General features: G+C 39.6%; 1 protein-coding gene across 1 annotated transcript in view; it reads left to right on the top strand.

Moving 5' to 3' along the window:
- Positions 1 to 16,218, top strand: part of RYR3 (ryanodine receptor 3) — a 464,873-nt gene that overhangs the window by 128,342 nt on the left and 320,313 nt on the right. The window contains exon 2 of the mRNA XM_016160800.2: positions 15,194 to 15,313. Coding sequence (XP_016016286.2) covers positions 15,194 to 15,313 — 120 coding nt within the window. The remainder of the gene's footprint in view (positions 1 to 15,193; positions 15,314 to 16,218) is intronic.

Genomic DNA, 16,218 nt, shown 5'->3' with positions numbered 1-16,218 from the left:
CATAGACCGTTTTTCCTTCCCCTATCTTGGTTTGGAAGTACATTTGCACAGGAGATAATGCAGGCAATGCAGGAGGAGCAATGTCATGAGCACTTTAAGATTTTGCTGCTAGAGATGAATACTGTATTTGGCTGTTGCTGGTGTGGTTTGCTCTGTATTGTTTGTCTGTCAAGGCTGATTCAGACATCATCAGAACTACAATTAGGTGCCCTCTAGGATAAAACAGGGGCCTTTCTGTGTCATTGACCTGCTTTCTATCACAGGAGCAGATATTAATACTTAATTCCAATTTCACTGAGGGGTTTACAACCTAAAATTATTAAAGGAAAGGCTCTCGATCCCTAGAACCATAAATATTGCATAGCAACTAGAATTTTGCTTGTGTTCAACACATGTATAACTACGTATAGATGAACTTTGATTTCGAAAGTTTATTTGGAGTCTATTTACTTTTCAGTCACACTAATTATTTAATAAGTGCGATATCAACCATATATATTCCCTACATTTTTTAAAGAAAACTAAAATTACTTTCCCTATTTCCAGGTGACTACAAAAAAGCAAGATGGATACATATTAGCTTTGGAACATTACTTAAATATTCTGACCCCTGCTACTGGGAAGGAAATGTGTTATTGTAGGGAAATCAAGAAACTTGATTTTCTTCCAAAATCTACCACTGCGCAACTGTGAACAGTTCCCTTATACATTTTGAGACTCAATTAATTAACTCCAGCTATAAAGCACTTCCGTTTCTTTAGGAGCTATAAAGAGTGTTACTCATTCAAAATAGTTTTACTTACTCTCCTTTGAAGTTACCAGAAGCTTACCCACGCTTGTCAAGGAGGGATTGGGGAATGGGTTGGGGAAAAGAGAGAAAGAATCCTCAAATATCAAAGCATAGACAGTGCCAGGTACGTTGAGAACACTCCATAAATACTTCCTGGTTGCTTGGCTAGTTTTCTGTTTTAAACTTCTCAATCCATTGTTAATTTATGATTCCCTAGTTTTGGAGAAATCTGTGAGATAATAGTTTCTCCTGCCGATCCAGTTACTACTGCCTTCGTCTTCCTAGTCCCTGTACTCAAGGGAAGACGCTGCATGAAGGAAGCAATGTTATAAAGGCCTAGCCTAGAGACAAAGGGAATGAGGCTGTGTCTGGAAGAACACACCTAATGTGGGGCCTTCACCTGATGGCCTTTGGTGATTGGAGGGCCTTGGGTCAACAGTGACCTAGCCCTTGGATCTTTCCTTAAAAGAAAACGAGGGCCCAATACTTGATCTTTCCCCCACTATATTTTTTTATTACATCTAAAACTCATTTATTTTTCCTTGTGATTCCATACCTATATCGGAATATCTGTCAGCCTCCTGATTTCCCCAGCTATTATCTCTGACCTGAGTCTGTGGAGTTCTCTGTCCACACCGTGCATCAGTCACCTGGGGGTAATCTTAAACACCTGCCCCTAGAACTCTTCCCCAGAGGCTCCCATTCATTTGGACTGGGGTGAGTCTCAGGCATCAGTATATTTTAAAAGTGCTCCTGATGAATCTCACCTTCACATGGGGCTGAGCACCACTGCTTTGGAACCAAGCTAGGCTTATTTTTTTTCCCGTAAACTCATCAAAGTGAGACTATTTCATGGAAAAAAATAAAGACTAAAAATGAATTATTTCTTCCTTTGCTTTCTCACCAAGACAAGCAGTGCTTTGTGTCCCGGAGATCTGAGGTTTCCTAAAACGTCTCTTGGAGGTGAAAATTTGGGTGGTCCTGGTTAGGAGTGGGTCCTGAGGCTTGCTCAGGGTGAGCCTTGCTTCAGAGGCTGAAGGGAAGGACATGTGGGGGCTTCATCGGTAGTGGAAACCTGCAACCCTGCTTATGTACTCTAGGAAGTGGTAGGCCTGTGAGGGCCAAGATGCTGGAGACCTGGGCATTGTACCTGAAGCACAAGGACCTTCGGGACTACAGTCTCTGTGACTAAGAACAATAAAGAAGTAGTTGATACTTGTCATCAGATGGTCCACACAGACTTGGACAGTGGACATCTTGGCAGCAATCTTGATGGACTGAAGACCAGCTGCTTCGCTCCAGATTTTGTGAAATATATAAATCTCTTGGGATTATTTACAGCCATAGGGTGGGGAACACTTCCCCAAACATGACTGAGATTGAGATTATTGCAAGTAAGGATTCAGAGTCATTTAGAAAAAAATTTTAGAAAAAAACCAATATAGCAGTTTTTTTCTTCTGAAGAATATGGAGTAAATTCTCGTCTCTGTAACAAAAAGGATCAAGAAATCAGGCTTAGATGATTTGAATAAGCCCATGCCATGTGCTTTTAATTTTATTGTTTTTTTTCTTTCTTTCTTTTTTTTTTTTTTTTATTACATTTTGGTTTGGCCAAGAGTTCTGAGACTTTTGCTGTAGGACATTTGCATTTCCTTAGTCTGTTCATAGGATGTAGTGGTTGCGCAAGAATTTTTTAGGGCAGAGCTTAGGGACAGTAGTATTGAGAAACAAATAGATGTTTATCTTTTATTTAAGAAAAAAGAAGCTGTCTCTTCAATGAAAGCCTTTTAGACAGAAGCACCCCTGCCTCACTCCCTCCACCAGCCCCAATAAGGTGAGAATTGAAAAGCAGCATTACGATAGGTGATTGGCTAAAGAAGCTGTGGTACATATATCCAATGGAATATTACTTGGCCATAAGAAGAGATGAAATACTGCCATTTGTAACAACATGGATGGACCTTGAAATAATCATGCTAAGCAAAATAAGCCAGACAGAAAAAGTTGAAAATCACATGATATCACTTATATGTGGGATATAAACCTAATAGCAACGAATGAACAGGACAGAGACTCATGGACATGGACTTTAGATTAGTGGTTACCAGAGCGTCGAGAGGAATGGGGAGATAGATGAGGGAAAGGGGGTCAAATATGTGATGGCAGAAAGAAATCTAATTATGAGAGGTGAACACATGGTGTAAATATATATCTATACCTTACTGTTAAAGTGTACAACTGAAATTTACTGGGTTTCATTAACCAAAGTCACCATAAACGAATGAATGAATGAATGAATTTTTTAAGAAAGAAAAGCAGCATCACCCGAGTGTGAGTGGTGTCAATTACACAAGCTACTGAAATGCTTTCTTTACAAAGGAGCCTGTAGTGGGAAGAACTTGGATTTTAGAGTCACACAAAACTGGATTTAAACCACCACTTACTAGCTTTGATGTATTTTTGTGTTTGGAGGACCTAGCTGTGCACGGCATAAAATAGGCACTTAATGAATACTTAATAAATTAATGAATAATGGATGAATAAAAGAAAGAGCCATCTGACTCCTTGCAGTCATTTAACATATCTGAGCATAAGCCTAAGTATCTTTATCTATACAGTAATATTTGGCAGATTTTTGGCATGTGCGTGTGTGTGTGTGTGTGTTTTAAGGAATTTATGTTGGATTTTTGTTTTAAGTATAATTTATTTTATCTTGCTAGGGAGTCTTGAAGTATAGCTGTTATGTTGCACTTTTTTTTTTCTTTTTTGTCTTAAGTGCTAAACAATTGTACTTCCAATGTCTTGATTTTTTTTTTTTTTTTTTTTTTTTACAGCATCTGCAAATGTCTGAAGGCACATAGGAAGAGGTCTGAGTGGAGTTTGATTTTTGTTTTAATTTCTGTGGACTTTGTTTATTGTTTTAATTTATAATTTCCTGTTTTATTAAGGGAGTCTTAATGGTTCACCATTATATCAATATGAGATCTCGCTAAAAATGTTTTTTTCTTCTCAATTTAGAAGTTTTTCCAATTCAAAAGATCCACTGTGGAATAAGATCTATGAGTCATCATAGGGACTCAAACCAATAATCCTTCTATGGCTTGACCAGAGACACAAGAGGCATCCCGAAAGAGTGCAAAGGATGCAGCCTTCAGAGATCTAAAAAGTTTATTTCTAGAGTTAGCCTAAGACAGATAGAGGGTGGAGGATACTATTTTTTAAACATCTGTTTTAAAAAATTGGGAATCACGTGTCCAAAATCTCTCCTCCCCTACTTTGAACAGAATAAGTGTTTTGTTTTTGTTTTTATTTTTATTTTTTAGATTCCCTAAGCTCAGATCCATGGCCTGTTCGGCTTCTGTCAGGTGCATTGCATCTTCCAGTTGGCAGAGATAACAGAAAACAGTGGCCATCTCTGGGAGGAATGGGGACCAACAAAACAAGAGTACTCAAATCTTTACCAGAGTTGTGTTTGCCCAATATTTTCTCCTGCTAATCTAAATTTAGAAAGAGACAAAATTTTATTTTTTCAATCATACCTACAGGTAGAGATCTTAGGAAGCTGAAGAAGGTAAGAGAAGCCTGTTTGCCTGCTTGCTTGTCAGACACCCAGAATCTCTTAGCTGCTATCATCTCAGTCTCAGAAAAAGCAGTTTTCCAACCAGACGCTGTCCTGACTAGCTCACCAAAATTGGTGGGGAGAGGGAGAATTCCCCTCCTACAGTCAGACTAATAATAAAATGATAAAATTGACATAAGACTAGATTAATGAGAGAAAATCCAATTTAATCTGTGCACATGGGAGAATCATAATAAGATGCCCAGTTCATAAAATGAGATTCAAAGAAATGATCAAACCCAGGTACTCTGTAATCCTTTTAGACAAAGAAGCAATAAATTTGTGAGAAATTGACAGGAACAAAAAAAGTTAGTGCTCATCAGGAAGAGTATCTAAGCAAGGTTTGCGCTTGGGTAGTAAAAGAGTAAAGATGTTACTAGGTTTGTTTATACAGGCTGTTTGACTCCGGATCGTTTAACTCTTGTTATTAGTTGTCTCTCATTCCCTCAGGAGGAGGGAGGGCACCTCTCATGGAGACTTATTTCCTGCATTTGAAGAAACAGAGTCAGAGAGATCCTTCTGCTCCTGCTGCTTCTCAAGTGATTTTAGTTTCAAATAACCAATATGCCACTGGGGTGGCCTGTCCTGGGCCCCAACAATGGGCACGCCAGTAACTCTCTTGATGAGACCTTTAAGGATTTTGGTGAAATATAAAGTGCTTAAACTGATGCCTGGTGGGATCTACTTATATTTGGGCTGCCTGCTGGTGCACTCCTTCCCTTGGCGCTGTTTATCCAGAGCCTCACTGAATTGAAATCCTCCAGTGCGGGAAGTTGCTGCACAGAAATAGCCGACTTTTAACCCCACATTAGACTCTGAGAACTAAACCCCGAGTCCTGAGATAGGAGGATGTGTTGAGAATTCTCATCAGCCAAAATGCGCTTGGCTTGCTTTTCAAGGGCCTTCTGTCTCTTCATGAGATGTGCCTCATGGCCCCTGGCAGTGTCTGGTTTTGATTCCTAACTTTTGGATATTCTTGGTCTATAGCTTTACAGATTTGATCCACCATTCTGAACCACTATTTCTCTTAACCTTCATTCTTTTCATTCAATGAAACATTTATGATGTGTTTGCCATACGGTAGGCATTAGGGATATGAGACAAATAAGATGGAGGAGCAAGATGTAATCCTTGCCTCTAAGCAGAAAAATTCTGGTAAGAGGGGATTTAGACAAGAAATCCAAAAGTTAACAATATAGAAGTTCTCTGCTAGAAACATATACACAGTAGCTCTTCCTGGGACAGAAAAGGTTTCAGGGTGGAAAGAGAAGTACCTCAAACATCTCTGCATTCTTGTCTGTTAGATTATCTGAGCCTCAATTATCATCATCAACTCTGCAAACCACTGCAATCTAAAGCCAGTTTGAGCCCATGTATTCAATGAGATAGTCCTCCACTTAGAATGGGAGCTCCAGGAGGGCCGATGCCTCACTTGTCTTGTTCACCACGGTACCCAGGCCATGAGATAGAGTCTGGCACATCAGTAGGGATACAAATATTTCTTAATGTATGATTTAGTTCTGAACGGAGCTAGAATAATGGATGATTTTTTTTTTAAAAAAAGGAATCATTCTTGGATAGTTTATAGGGCTTTGTGTACCATTAAATAATGAAAACACTTTCTTTTTTTGCCTTTAAGTGACCTGTTTTCAAAGACTTACCCGTCTAAATGTCACCCATAAATTTCATTACGATCTACTAACTTCATCAAGCATCCATTTTGAAAAAGGCACAGTGTTCTCTAGCTATTAGATTTTGTGTGGAAATTGCTAGATGCTTTGTCTTTGCTTTCAAATTTTACAGCATCTCTCAGTAAGTTGAAGTGGTCATGCACAACACAATATTTGAGTATGTCCCACATGTCGGGTATTTTAGTTTTGTTTACTTTTTCTATAATCTTAAAGGGGAAAATTCCAGAAGTATCCTGTCTGAGTCACTGCCTTATACAAATAGAAAGAATCTCAATACTTAGTTTTATCTCCCCCAAACAAAAGCAGATAGTGCGGTGGCCCACTCTCCTCAGTGTAGGTATTTTAGAAACCTAACTAAAAGTGGGTCGGCTGTCACAGGTGAATTGTTATGGCCTAGGGAAAGTTATGCCTCAACTCTGAAGTGAAAGATCCAAGAACTATTGATAAAGCAAAGAAAATTGCCTTAAAAATAAGGAATAAATTCAATAACACAAAAATACAGGATTCATTGTACAATTCACCAAGGTCTTTCAGTATTGTGTTAGAATCAGATTTCGATGCTCTTTGTATCTTTCTGGAGTCTTGGTGCTTAGACTTCATCGAGCTAGAGAAAATGAAAACTCGTCATCATTTATAATATGAATTTGGGAAGTTGAAGTGTCCTGGTCAAATCTCCTTTTAAAAATTTGGTTCAGATCAATGTTAGATCCAAAGACCCAAATTTTCCTCCCATAACTTTGTTATTGACCCTTGCTGCCTCTTAGGTTAGACATGGAATCTTGTGATTTGCTTTAAGAAACCAAAGGGTCATGTGCCCTTTTGACCACACAACTAGGTGTGGTCACTCACCTGGTGTGTACTTATTGGGCGGGAGGGAAGCATTCAAAATACCAACATTACAATTTTTGATGGGAGCTGAAAGAAATAGACGTTTTTTTTAAGAAAAAAAAAATCTTCTGGGGCCTGAAATTCCCTTCTTACCAACTAGTTTATCCATATTTACAAATTTGGAAGTCATTAATATACACATGGTTTTCAAAGCCATGAAATCAAATGAGGTCACCATGGAGGGCGGTGCAGGTAAAGATGAGAACTCTGAAACAGTAGTAGTCCAGCATGAGAGAAGGGAAGATGAGAATAAGCCCACCAAGGAGACTGAGAAGGAGCTGCTAGTGTGTTGGAGGAAAAAGCAAAAAAAAAAAAAAAAAGTGTAGGTCGCAAGCCAAATCAGGACAGTATTTAAAGAAGGAAGGCAGGATAAACTATATCAATTTTGTCTCCTGGGATTCTGAAATTACCATTTTACTGAGTTTTACAGGAATGAGTAAGTAGTAAGGAACCAGAAATAGGAGCTGTTCCTAATTTTTGACAGATTCAGAAACAATAAGAAATTCCAAAGATCATTGTACTAACACCAAAACAGGCAACAGCAGCACCAAAACCCTAAGAGATATCCCAAGGACACCATGTGATCTCAACCTCTGAGAACTAGATGTGGCACCACTTAGCCTCCTCCTTTTGTCTGTAACCTTGAGCTTCATAATTTTAGAAATAGGATTAAGTATATTTGTATGTGTCATAGGGCCATTGTGAAAGCAAACAGAATATCATAGCTCCCTTTATATAATCCCAACTATTTCCATATTGGCATCCCAGACCTTACAAGTAAGAAAATGCAGGAGGATCTGCATTTATGCAATTTTGATGCATAAGTATTTTTATTAATTGTATTAGTTGTTTTTTAAATGTACAGTTCTGTCATTAAATTCACAAATATTTGTACTTTTCTACTTAGTGTCAGGCACTATGCCAGGCACCGAGGACTCAGATCCCGCCCCCAAGAAGCTTAGAATCTAAGGAAGCAAATAGTCAAAATGAGTGCCATTTAGATCATACAGGTAAACCAGTGTCATAAATTCTTGTAAACATCTGTGTATGCTTTCATCTTCCCAAATGCCCACTTATTTATTTTTAATTTATTGAGGTAACATTGGTTAATAACATTATGTAATTTTCAGGTGTACAAGGTTACAGTATGGCATCTGTGTATTCTAGTTCATACTTCCCACCTGAAGTCTCATGACACCCTTTACTCACTTCGCCCTACCCCAACTCTCTTTCCCTTCTGGTAACCACCATTCTCCTGTCTGTATCAATGTGTTTATTTTTTATTTTGTTTTGTTTTGCTAGTTCGTTTGCTTTTGGGTAAGCCTTAGAAAAAGCTCTCTCACCCATGTGTTTACATATACTTAGCAGATCACTATGTCTATCTAAAGTAGTGCCTGCCTTATGTTCAAGATAAGTGGCTGGGGCACATCTTCCTTTTTCAAGCAATAAATGGTTATGGATTTTCCTCTGCAGTAACATCTGCTCTTAAATGTGGACCATGAAATCTGCGGGCCTGCACTCTGTCCCACATGCACCCTGCTCACGAGCTTCTTGCTACTGGTGATGCGCAGATCTAACTATAGGGCTGTTATCAGCTGCCTAATGATCTACCTTAAATAGGGCTGTTAGCCATTTTGTTTTGTTCCAAAGAGTTCTCTGCAAATGACCCAGAGAGAAATGGGAGAACCAAGGTGCCCTCAGCTATCAACTCCGAGATGCCAAACATCTTCGTTCAGGCCCTTGGGCTGTGAGTCAGGGTATAAGAAAGAAGCAACAGAGATAGACTAGGCAAGCTCATTCATTTTCAAGTTAAAAGTTCTCTAGCTAGGGGAGGAGTATAGGAAGAACTTTACTTTGCTAGAGATGACTTGTGATGATAATGTGAAATCTAAGCAAAGAGAGCCGGAGGCTATATGTATATTCTTACTCAGGGACAATCACTCAACACCACCACAAAGATAAATCTATGACAGGAGTAGCTGGCGCTTCTCAACTGCATAGCTTGAAGGGATGCTGACATATGATATACCTTGAATTTTAATCATTTTTCTCTCTGCTATTCTCTCTGGCATTGTGTTCTGTGTTTTGTTTACTTTTCAGCATTGTATAACCATGTGAGAGGGCTGGGAGCTATCTATTTTTATCAACCACCACCATGGGCCTTCGAGTCAGGAAGACATGAATTTAGACCTGTTGCTAAGGTCAGCCTCTTGGGATAAGAGAGCCAGTTTGGCACCATGGTAAAGGGGACTGGCTCCTGATTCAGATAGTAACAGGTTCAAGGTCAGGATCTATTGCTTACATGCTGTGTGGTGCTAGGCAAGCTAATTAACCTCTCAGTGCCTCAACTGCTTTATCTATACATAGAATATATTAGTACCTACCTCGTGAGGTAGTTGTAAGGATTACACTGAAGTACTATAATATGGTGGCTCATAATGATTGTTCATTAAGCACTTGTTAAAATTGCCTAATTCCTCTGAGCTTTGGTTTCCTCATTCTTAAAATGGTTATGTTGTTGTGAATATTAAATAATACTGAAGGAAATCTCAACAGAGTGTCTGTTACAGAATGAATAGTTGATATTATATCAATTGTAATAATTAAGCTACAGGAACTAAAAACTTTTGAAAAGGACCCCATAACCTCAGTATTGCTTATTTCTCATTGCTTTTTATGTCAACATCTGTTCTTTTTTTAAAAATTCATTTCTGATTCATCAATGAAACAGTGACCCTTTCTAAAATAGCTATTGTTATGTGACCTCGAGCAGACATATCTCTTCTTTTAATTTGATTCTATGTCCCAATCAGTTGACATGTGTTTACCAAACACATTGTGTTCCTAACTTGGATGGGAAAGCAGTTTTCTGCTCTAACAGAGTTTATAATTAAGTGGGCTAACAAGGTTAAACTACACCCATTCAATAAATTACAATTAGATGTATAATGTGCATAAGGCACCATGCTACTGAGTATCTTGATAGCTGTAAACACAAACCAGATATGGACCCTGCCTTCAAGGGGTACAAAGGCAGCGGAGAGGAGTAGGAGACAGAGCATGGATTCAGACTGTCTGGACTGGATACGAGGCTTTACTCCTTATCACCATGAGATCTAAGGCAAGTTACTTGACTGCTCTGTACAGAGCCTCTTCATTTGTTAAATGGAGACAACTATAGTACCTACATCGCAGTGTTGATGTGAAGCTTAAATGGGTTGTTGCGCATAAAGTACAGTGCCTGTCAGATAGAGATCAGTAAATGTTAGCCATTTCAAATTATATTATATAGTAGAGAAGATAAGGCGTGAATATAAATTACCATAACACAGGAGTATGATATTGCTATGGAAGGGTAGAGAGAAGAGAGATTACTTGGGCTTTATAAAACAATGTGGTATGTGTGTTAAGCTTGAGAGGATAGGTAGTGTATGAATGTGGAAAATGGGCAAATAAGGTAGCTTTTGAATGAGAGATGGCAGGAGTAAGGGCATGGAGGTAGAGAAGGCCAAAGAACTCCAAAGGGAAGAAGTCGGGAAAATAGGTTGAAAAGTAAAGTTTCTTAGATGCTAGTTTAAGAAATTTGTATTTGTTATGTGCACAGTGGAGAAAGAGCCAGTATGGATTTTCAGCAGGAAAATGATAAGATCGAGCTATGCCTCCAGTAACAGGGCAGAGGAAGAATGCTCTAGTATTGTAATACCCACATCTTTGTCTCTAGACCTCCAGGCTCTCCTTCCTCTGGCCCATTTGCTATAGGACAGGGGTTGGGGAAACTCAGACAGGAGATGATGATGTTTGAGCCTGAGTTGCCGAGAGGCTGGATGTGTCATTAACACTCATAAAAGCAGACCGAAAAGGAACCCTTCGGTGCACTGGGACATATTGAGGTGTTGGTAAATCCATGGATAAAGTTAGAAATAGGTGGAAGTGGAGAACCAGAACCTTGGCATGCCACCAGGTTAGAGGCAAAGTTGGAATAACAACTCCTAAGAATATAACTGGAAGCTGAAGAATGGGTGAGATTGCTAAGGAAAATGACCAAGACCTACCCTTAGGCAATCTCTATGTTTATGGGTGGCAGGAGAAAGAGAACATCATAAAGGTAGGAAAGCTAGAAGGATACAGAGTTGAATAAAGAAATCTGGAGGGGTTTCAAGTGGGAACATTTTATGGAGGCTGGGCAAGACTTGGGAGACAGTAAGATAATAGGAATGAAGGATGGCTAAGGCTAGAAGTGGAGCACTCACCTGGGTGGGGGAACTTTAAAAGTCAGGCAGAGACCTTTTGACTTATTTGATGGAAAGCAGAAAAACTTTGTGATCTAACAGATATTATTTCCTGGGGACTCAAGAGGTTCATACCCCTCATTATTAAGGATGGAAGCTAGGTCTGAAAGGTCTTTTTGACCATTACTGATTATTGTTCCTTCTGACCTTGCACTTTCTTCTCTTTAGTTTGTTTCTTTTTCTCATGTAGGTGGAAGGTATGGTTATTTGACATTGAGTTGGATCTCCTGTGAGCCCTACAAAAAGGGAAAGTTTTATGGTCTCGTTCCAGTGAAATCAGTTCAAACAAGCTAAAAATGTATTACAAAAAATCCCCATAAATTTTGAGTGGAACAAAATCCCAGAGTTCTGTTATTTTCTTTATCAAAAAGGCTATCACTCTCCTTCCTGGGCTAAAGGAAATAATGGAGATGGCAGTGCCTCTAGGAATTGGAAGTCTCTCTTTTTTTTTTTTTTCCTTTTTTTTTTTTAATGAAGTCTGACAAGGAGTCAGTCTCTTCGCTCCCCCAAATTAAATTATTTTTAAAAATAATTTTTAAATGTTTAGCTATAGGTAACACACAATATTAGTTTCAGGTGTACAGCATAATGGTTAGACATTTATATAACTGATAAAGTGATCATCTCGATAAATCTACATATAGTATCAAACTCATTTGATACTATATGTAATTATTGCAGTATTATTGACTATATTCCCTATGCTGTACTTTGCATCCCCATGAAGGAAGTGGAAGTCTTGAAGGAAAGCAAGAATAGCAATATAAGAGAATGAGAAAGCAAGGAAGAAGAAATTGAGTTCATAGAGTAAGATAGTCTAGTTTGGGATTTTAAAATTAGAATCATTCTAGAAAATGACAAAGCATATTCATGATAGTGTATTACTAAAGCAGAGTGGAAGTATTTCAGTCAAGGTGTTTGTTTTCAAAAGATCGTTCACCAAAACTTTGAACTTACTTGAGATGATGGCTAAAGTGGGGTGGATAAAGGCTGTGAGCTGGACTTTCAGTCTTCAGCTCCTTTATTACAGTATTTACAGATCTTCTAAACCTAGTGCACTTTGCAGTATCCTAGCAGAATGCTTTGTCATTGGAAGGTGATCAATAAGTGTGTGTTGAATTCACACTACAGTTTTTATCAGATTTTTTAATTGTCATCAAGTGTCAGATAGTGGTAGGAGATGTAACTAGGCTGTTGATAAATTGCCAAAGAAGATGTGGAGATTGACTATCACCTACCTCAAAATGTGAGTTTTTGCACCTGAGTAAAACTAATAGTCTGAGTTTGGCACTGGGGGATGTGGGAAGAATGCAAGCTTCTGGGGAGAGGAAATACAAAATGTGGAAGAATTTGCAACCTCTAATTAAAGGGGCTTCCTTGAAAATGGTATTCTCTGGAATTCCCAGGTTTAAAGCAAAGGGAGAAAGGAAAAGAGATGACAGGGGAAGAGAAAGTGCATCAGTACAGGGATGCATGAACTAGGTAGGGCTGGTAAGTGCAGGGGCTTGTGTTTGGTGTTTTAGTAGGAAGTGAGAGAAGTAATGAGAAGGGTTGAATTAACTCACCTCATGCCAAATGGATCTTTGGTGCAAAGATTTCAGTGCCAGGCACTCCAAGGCTCCAGATGTCTGTCTATTGAAGGTTTGTGGAGATAATAGCTGCTGTCTGGAATGAAGGCGGGTACAGGTTATTACTCCAGGTGGTGTCTGCAGCCAGGTCAGCACTGAGCATACAGTTTCAGACAGCAGGTAGAAAAAGGTGAAAATGTTTGGAGAAGGTAAATCTGGTTCTAAGTCCCACATCCATCTGTGTGTCACTCAGAGCGCCGACCTAGGAAAGCACTTTTGCTGGGCTGCTCTTTGGCAAATGGCTATTGAGCCAGAGCAGGTTCATTTGTTATGTTAGTTGATTGGCAGCCTAGGTTATGAGGATGTGAATTATATATAGGTTCAGGTAAATTTTAGACAAATAGAAACTTCAAAGCCACTAGTGCAAGGTCAAGCCAGGGTGGTTTGGGCATCTTTGGGTGGAAAGGGCATGGGAAATGAGATCATGGAAAGAGACTCTTGAAGACAAATACTGAGGGGAAAACTTTCACTGAGTCATGAAAAGTCTGGTTTATAATCACACTCCCATGATTTCCAAATGCCTGTTTTGTTTTTGTTTTTTGTTTTTGTTTTGTTTTATTGGCAAATTGTGTATAGGTGGGAGATATTTAGTATTTCTTAATAGGGGTTCCTCGATATATTAGACAGAAAAATTGTATATTCCAAAGACTGCCTCTTGCAATACAGACCATTTAGCTTACAAGGTGCCTGCTTTACGATATATGGTAGCATCCGTAGTCATGTTGACAATTGAGAGTACTCCCCCTTTGCCTGTGCCTGTTAGGATGGCATGGCCCCTGGTGGCTATAAGATCTGGAGGAGATTCCACCTGGGGAAAATCATTCTCTTTCGAGATTTCACTGAGCCCACAGTTTGAAAGCCGTACTGTTTGGGAGGTTTTCTTCTGTCTCGATTCAAATGAAATCCATGAATTCTGACTTCACTCAAAGCAGAGCCTCTTGAATTTATTACTGACTCAATTTAATGATGAACAGTGACATTTCAATGCTAGTAAAAGTGTGGAGCTTTTTTTCTTTCTCTCAATCTTCTTTTCACATGTCTGTGATCTGTGGCGTCTCGCACTTCCCTGTAGCCCCTTACCAATCTCTGGGCACGAGCAGATGTCTTTATTAGAGTCTGTTACTATTGAATCTCTTCATTTTCCTACCAGGTGGAAGGATTTTGTTTTTCCATATGACTAAGTACAATTCAGACACCATTTAAAAAAATCTTGTTTCTATTTAATCCGCCCCTCCAATACTCAGGGACAAACACTAATACCAGGAGGCGTACAGGTGAGTCAGGGAACAGGACAGTGATTGCTAAGGAGGGAGCTCCAACTGGCTCTTCTCTGGTTACTCCTTTAACTTAACCAAACCTGGGAATCTTTTTGGTGTTTGAAGCCAGAGGTCAAGTGGTGGTAGAGAGAGGGCACAGACTGATAGACAAAACAAGACAAGAACAAGAATAGAGGAGTTGGTAAGGAAAACTGTTTTCCTTTCAGCTCCAGGCAGGGTTGCGCAAGAGGTGAGCATGTTAGTGTAAATGGACCTTGGCCTTGTTTCTGGCCTTTCAGCAAGAGGAATGCCATTCCAACAAGGTCTCTGAAATTTTAGGAGGCTGCTTTTGAGAATGATGATAGGAGGGGAGGTCCCCTCCTTGGAAATTCAAAATGACTTCTCTCCTTGACCTTCAACTCCTTCCAATCTGAATCTTTCAGGCATCTTTCAATCTTCCTTTTTTATATGTCTAAAACTCATCTCCCGTTACCCTCCAGGTTCCTTCTGTCATCTGGCAAATGTGCTTCCCACTACATTCACCCTTCCCCCAACATAACATGATTCTTGCCTCCACCACCCTATACAAAAAGGACTTTATTTCCATGAATCTCACCTCTCTCTAATCTTTGCTTGTATTCTCAGTTCCATCAATCACATCTTACTGTCTTATTTCATAATAAAAGAGATTGCTTAGATTTGCTTTCATCTTCATTCAAGTGTTGACGTTATCTGCTCACCTTGATTGTATGTATTGTATATCTCAATGAAGTGAGGCCCATGCCACGTGTCCATTCTGTGTACTTGCTCCCACTGACCCCACACCGGAATCTACCTCAGAGAAGGTTCTCAGTTATGCCATGTGAATACGAATATAGGCATGTAAATAAAACTGTCTCCTTTATATAATATTCAAAAGCACATGCCTCCCACAGTAACGGACAACGATGTAGCAAGGGTGACTTGGAGCCTGGTTCTGCATGGGGAAACAGTCCCTGGTCACCCACGTTCGTGTTTCTGTTTTCATGGCAGGAAGATGAAGTGGTTCTCCAGTGCATCGCGAACATTCACAAGGAGCAAAGGAAGTTCTGCCTAGCAGCCGAGGGACTTGGGAATCGCCTGTGCTTCTTGGAACCCACTTCAGAAGCCAAGGTGAGATTGATTGTGTCTCCTGAACCATCCCCCATGGGCCTCCCAAGCAGTCGTTTAGGGGATTGAGCTGCTGGGAGATGGTGAAGAGGGTGATAGGGAAGAAATTCGAAAAGACACATTTATTTTTATTATATAAGTTTCAGGTGTACAGCATTGTAATTCAACATCTATATATACTACAAGGTGATCACCCCCAAAAGTCTAGTTACTATCCATCACCATTCGGTTGAACCTCTTCACTTCTTTTGTCCACTCCCCAGTCCCCCCCCCTACTAAGCACCAATCCATTCTCTGCATCTATGAGTTTGTTTTGTCCATTTTTTAAAAAATAGGACACATTTATTTTTAAAATAGGAAGCAGATCAGATTTAGAACACAACTCTCCCCAACCCAGGGAAGATTTCAGTAGGAACCCAGAGCAGTGTGAAGAATTAGAGATGCCTTGTCTGCCAGTGTTCACCAGGACACGGCGGTGGCCTTGAGGTCACTGTCAGCCTTCATGAAGCAGGCTCTTTTAATACTCCCAGAATGCCTTTTCTTGTTGTTAATTCCTAGAAATCTGAGTGTATATTCTTTACTCCCAGTTATTTATTGCTACAGGAACTCCTAGGTGCTTGGACCTGTGTTTCATAGCAAACACATCACTTTGAGTTTTGACTGTGTTGAGACTGTTTGTAACTGTCTGCCTCCTCTGACTTGGGGCAGAGAGCAATGTTTGCTCTGGTCTCTGCCTGCGTGCTGACATTTAATGTCACGTCTCCTCAGCCAAACTTTTCTTCCTTCTTTTTTGTCCTGTCTCTGCTTTTCGTGATGTTTATGTCAAGTGGATCTGTGTGATCAGCATTGTCAAAGTACTTAGTGGTCTGGCAAGGTATTTGTATCGGTTAAGGTTCTCCAGAGAAATG

This window comes from Rousettus aegyptiacus, unplaced genomic scaffold, assembly GCF_014176215.1.
Source record: "Rousettus aegyptiacus isolate mRouAeg1 unplaced genomic scaffold, mRouAeg1.p scaffold_m13_p_3, whole genome shotgun sequence".
Taxonomy (NCBI): Eukaryota; Metazoa; Chordata; class Mammalia; order Chiroptera; family Pteropodidae; genus Rousettus; species Rousettus aegyptiacus.
This window is presented reverse-complemented; position numbering and strand designations above follow the sequence as displayed.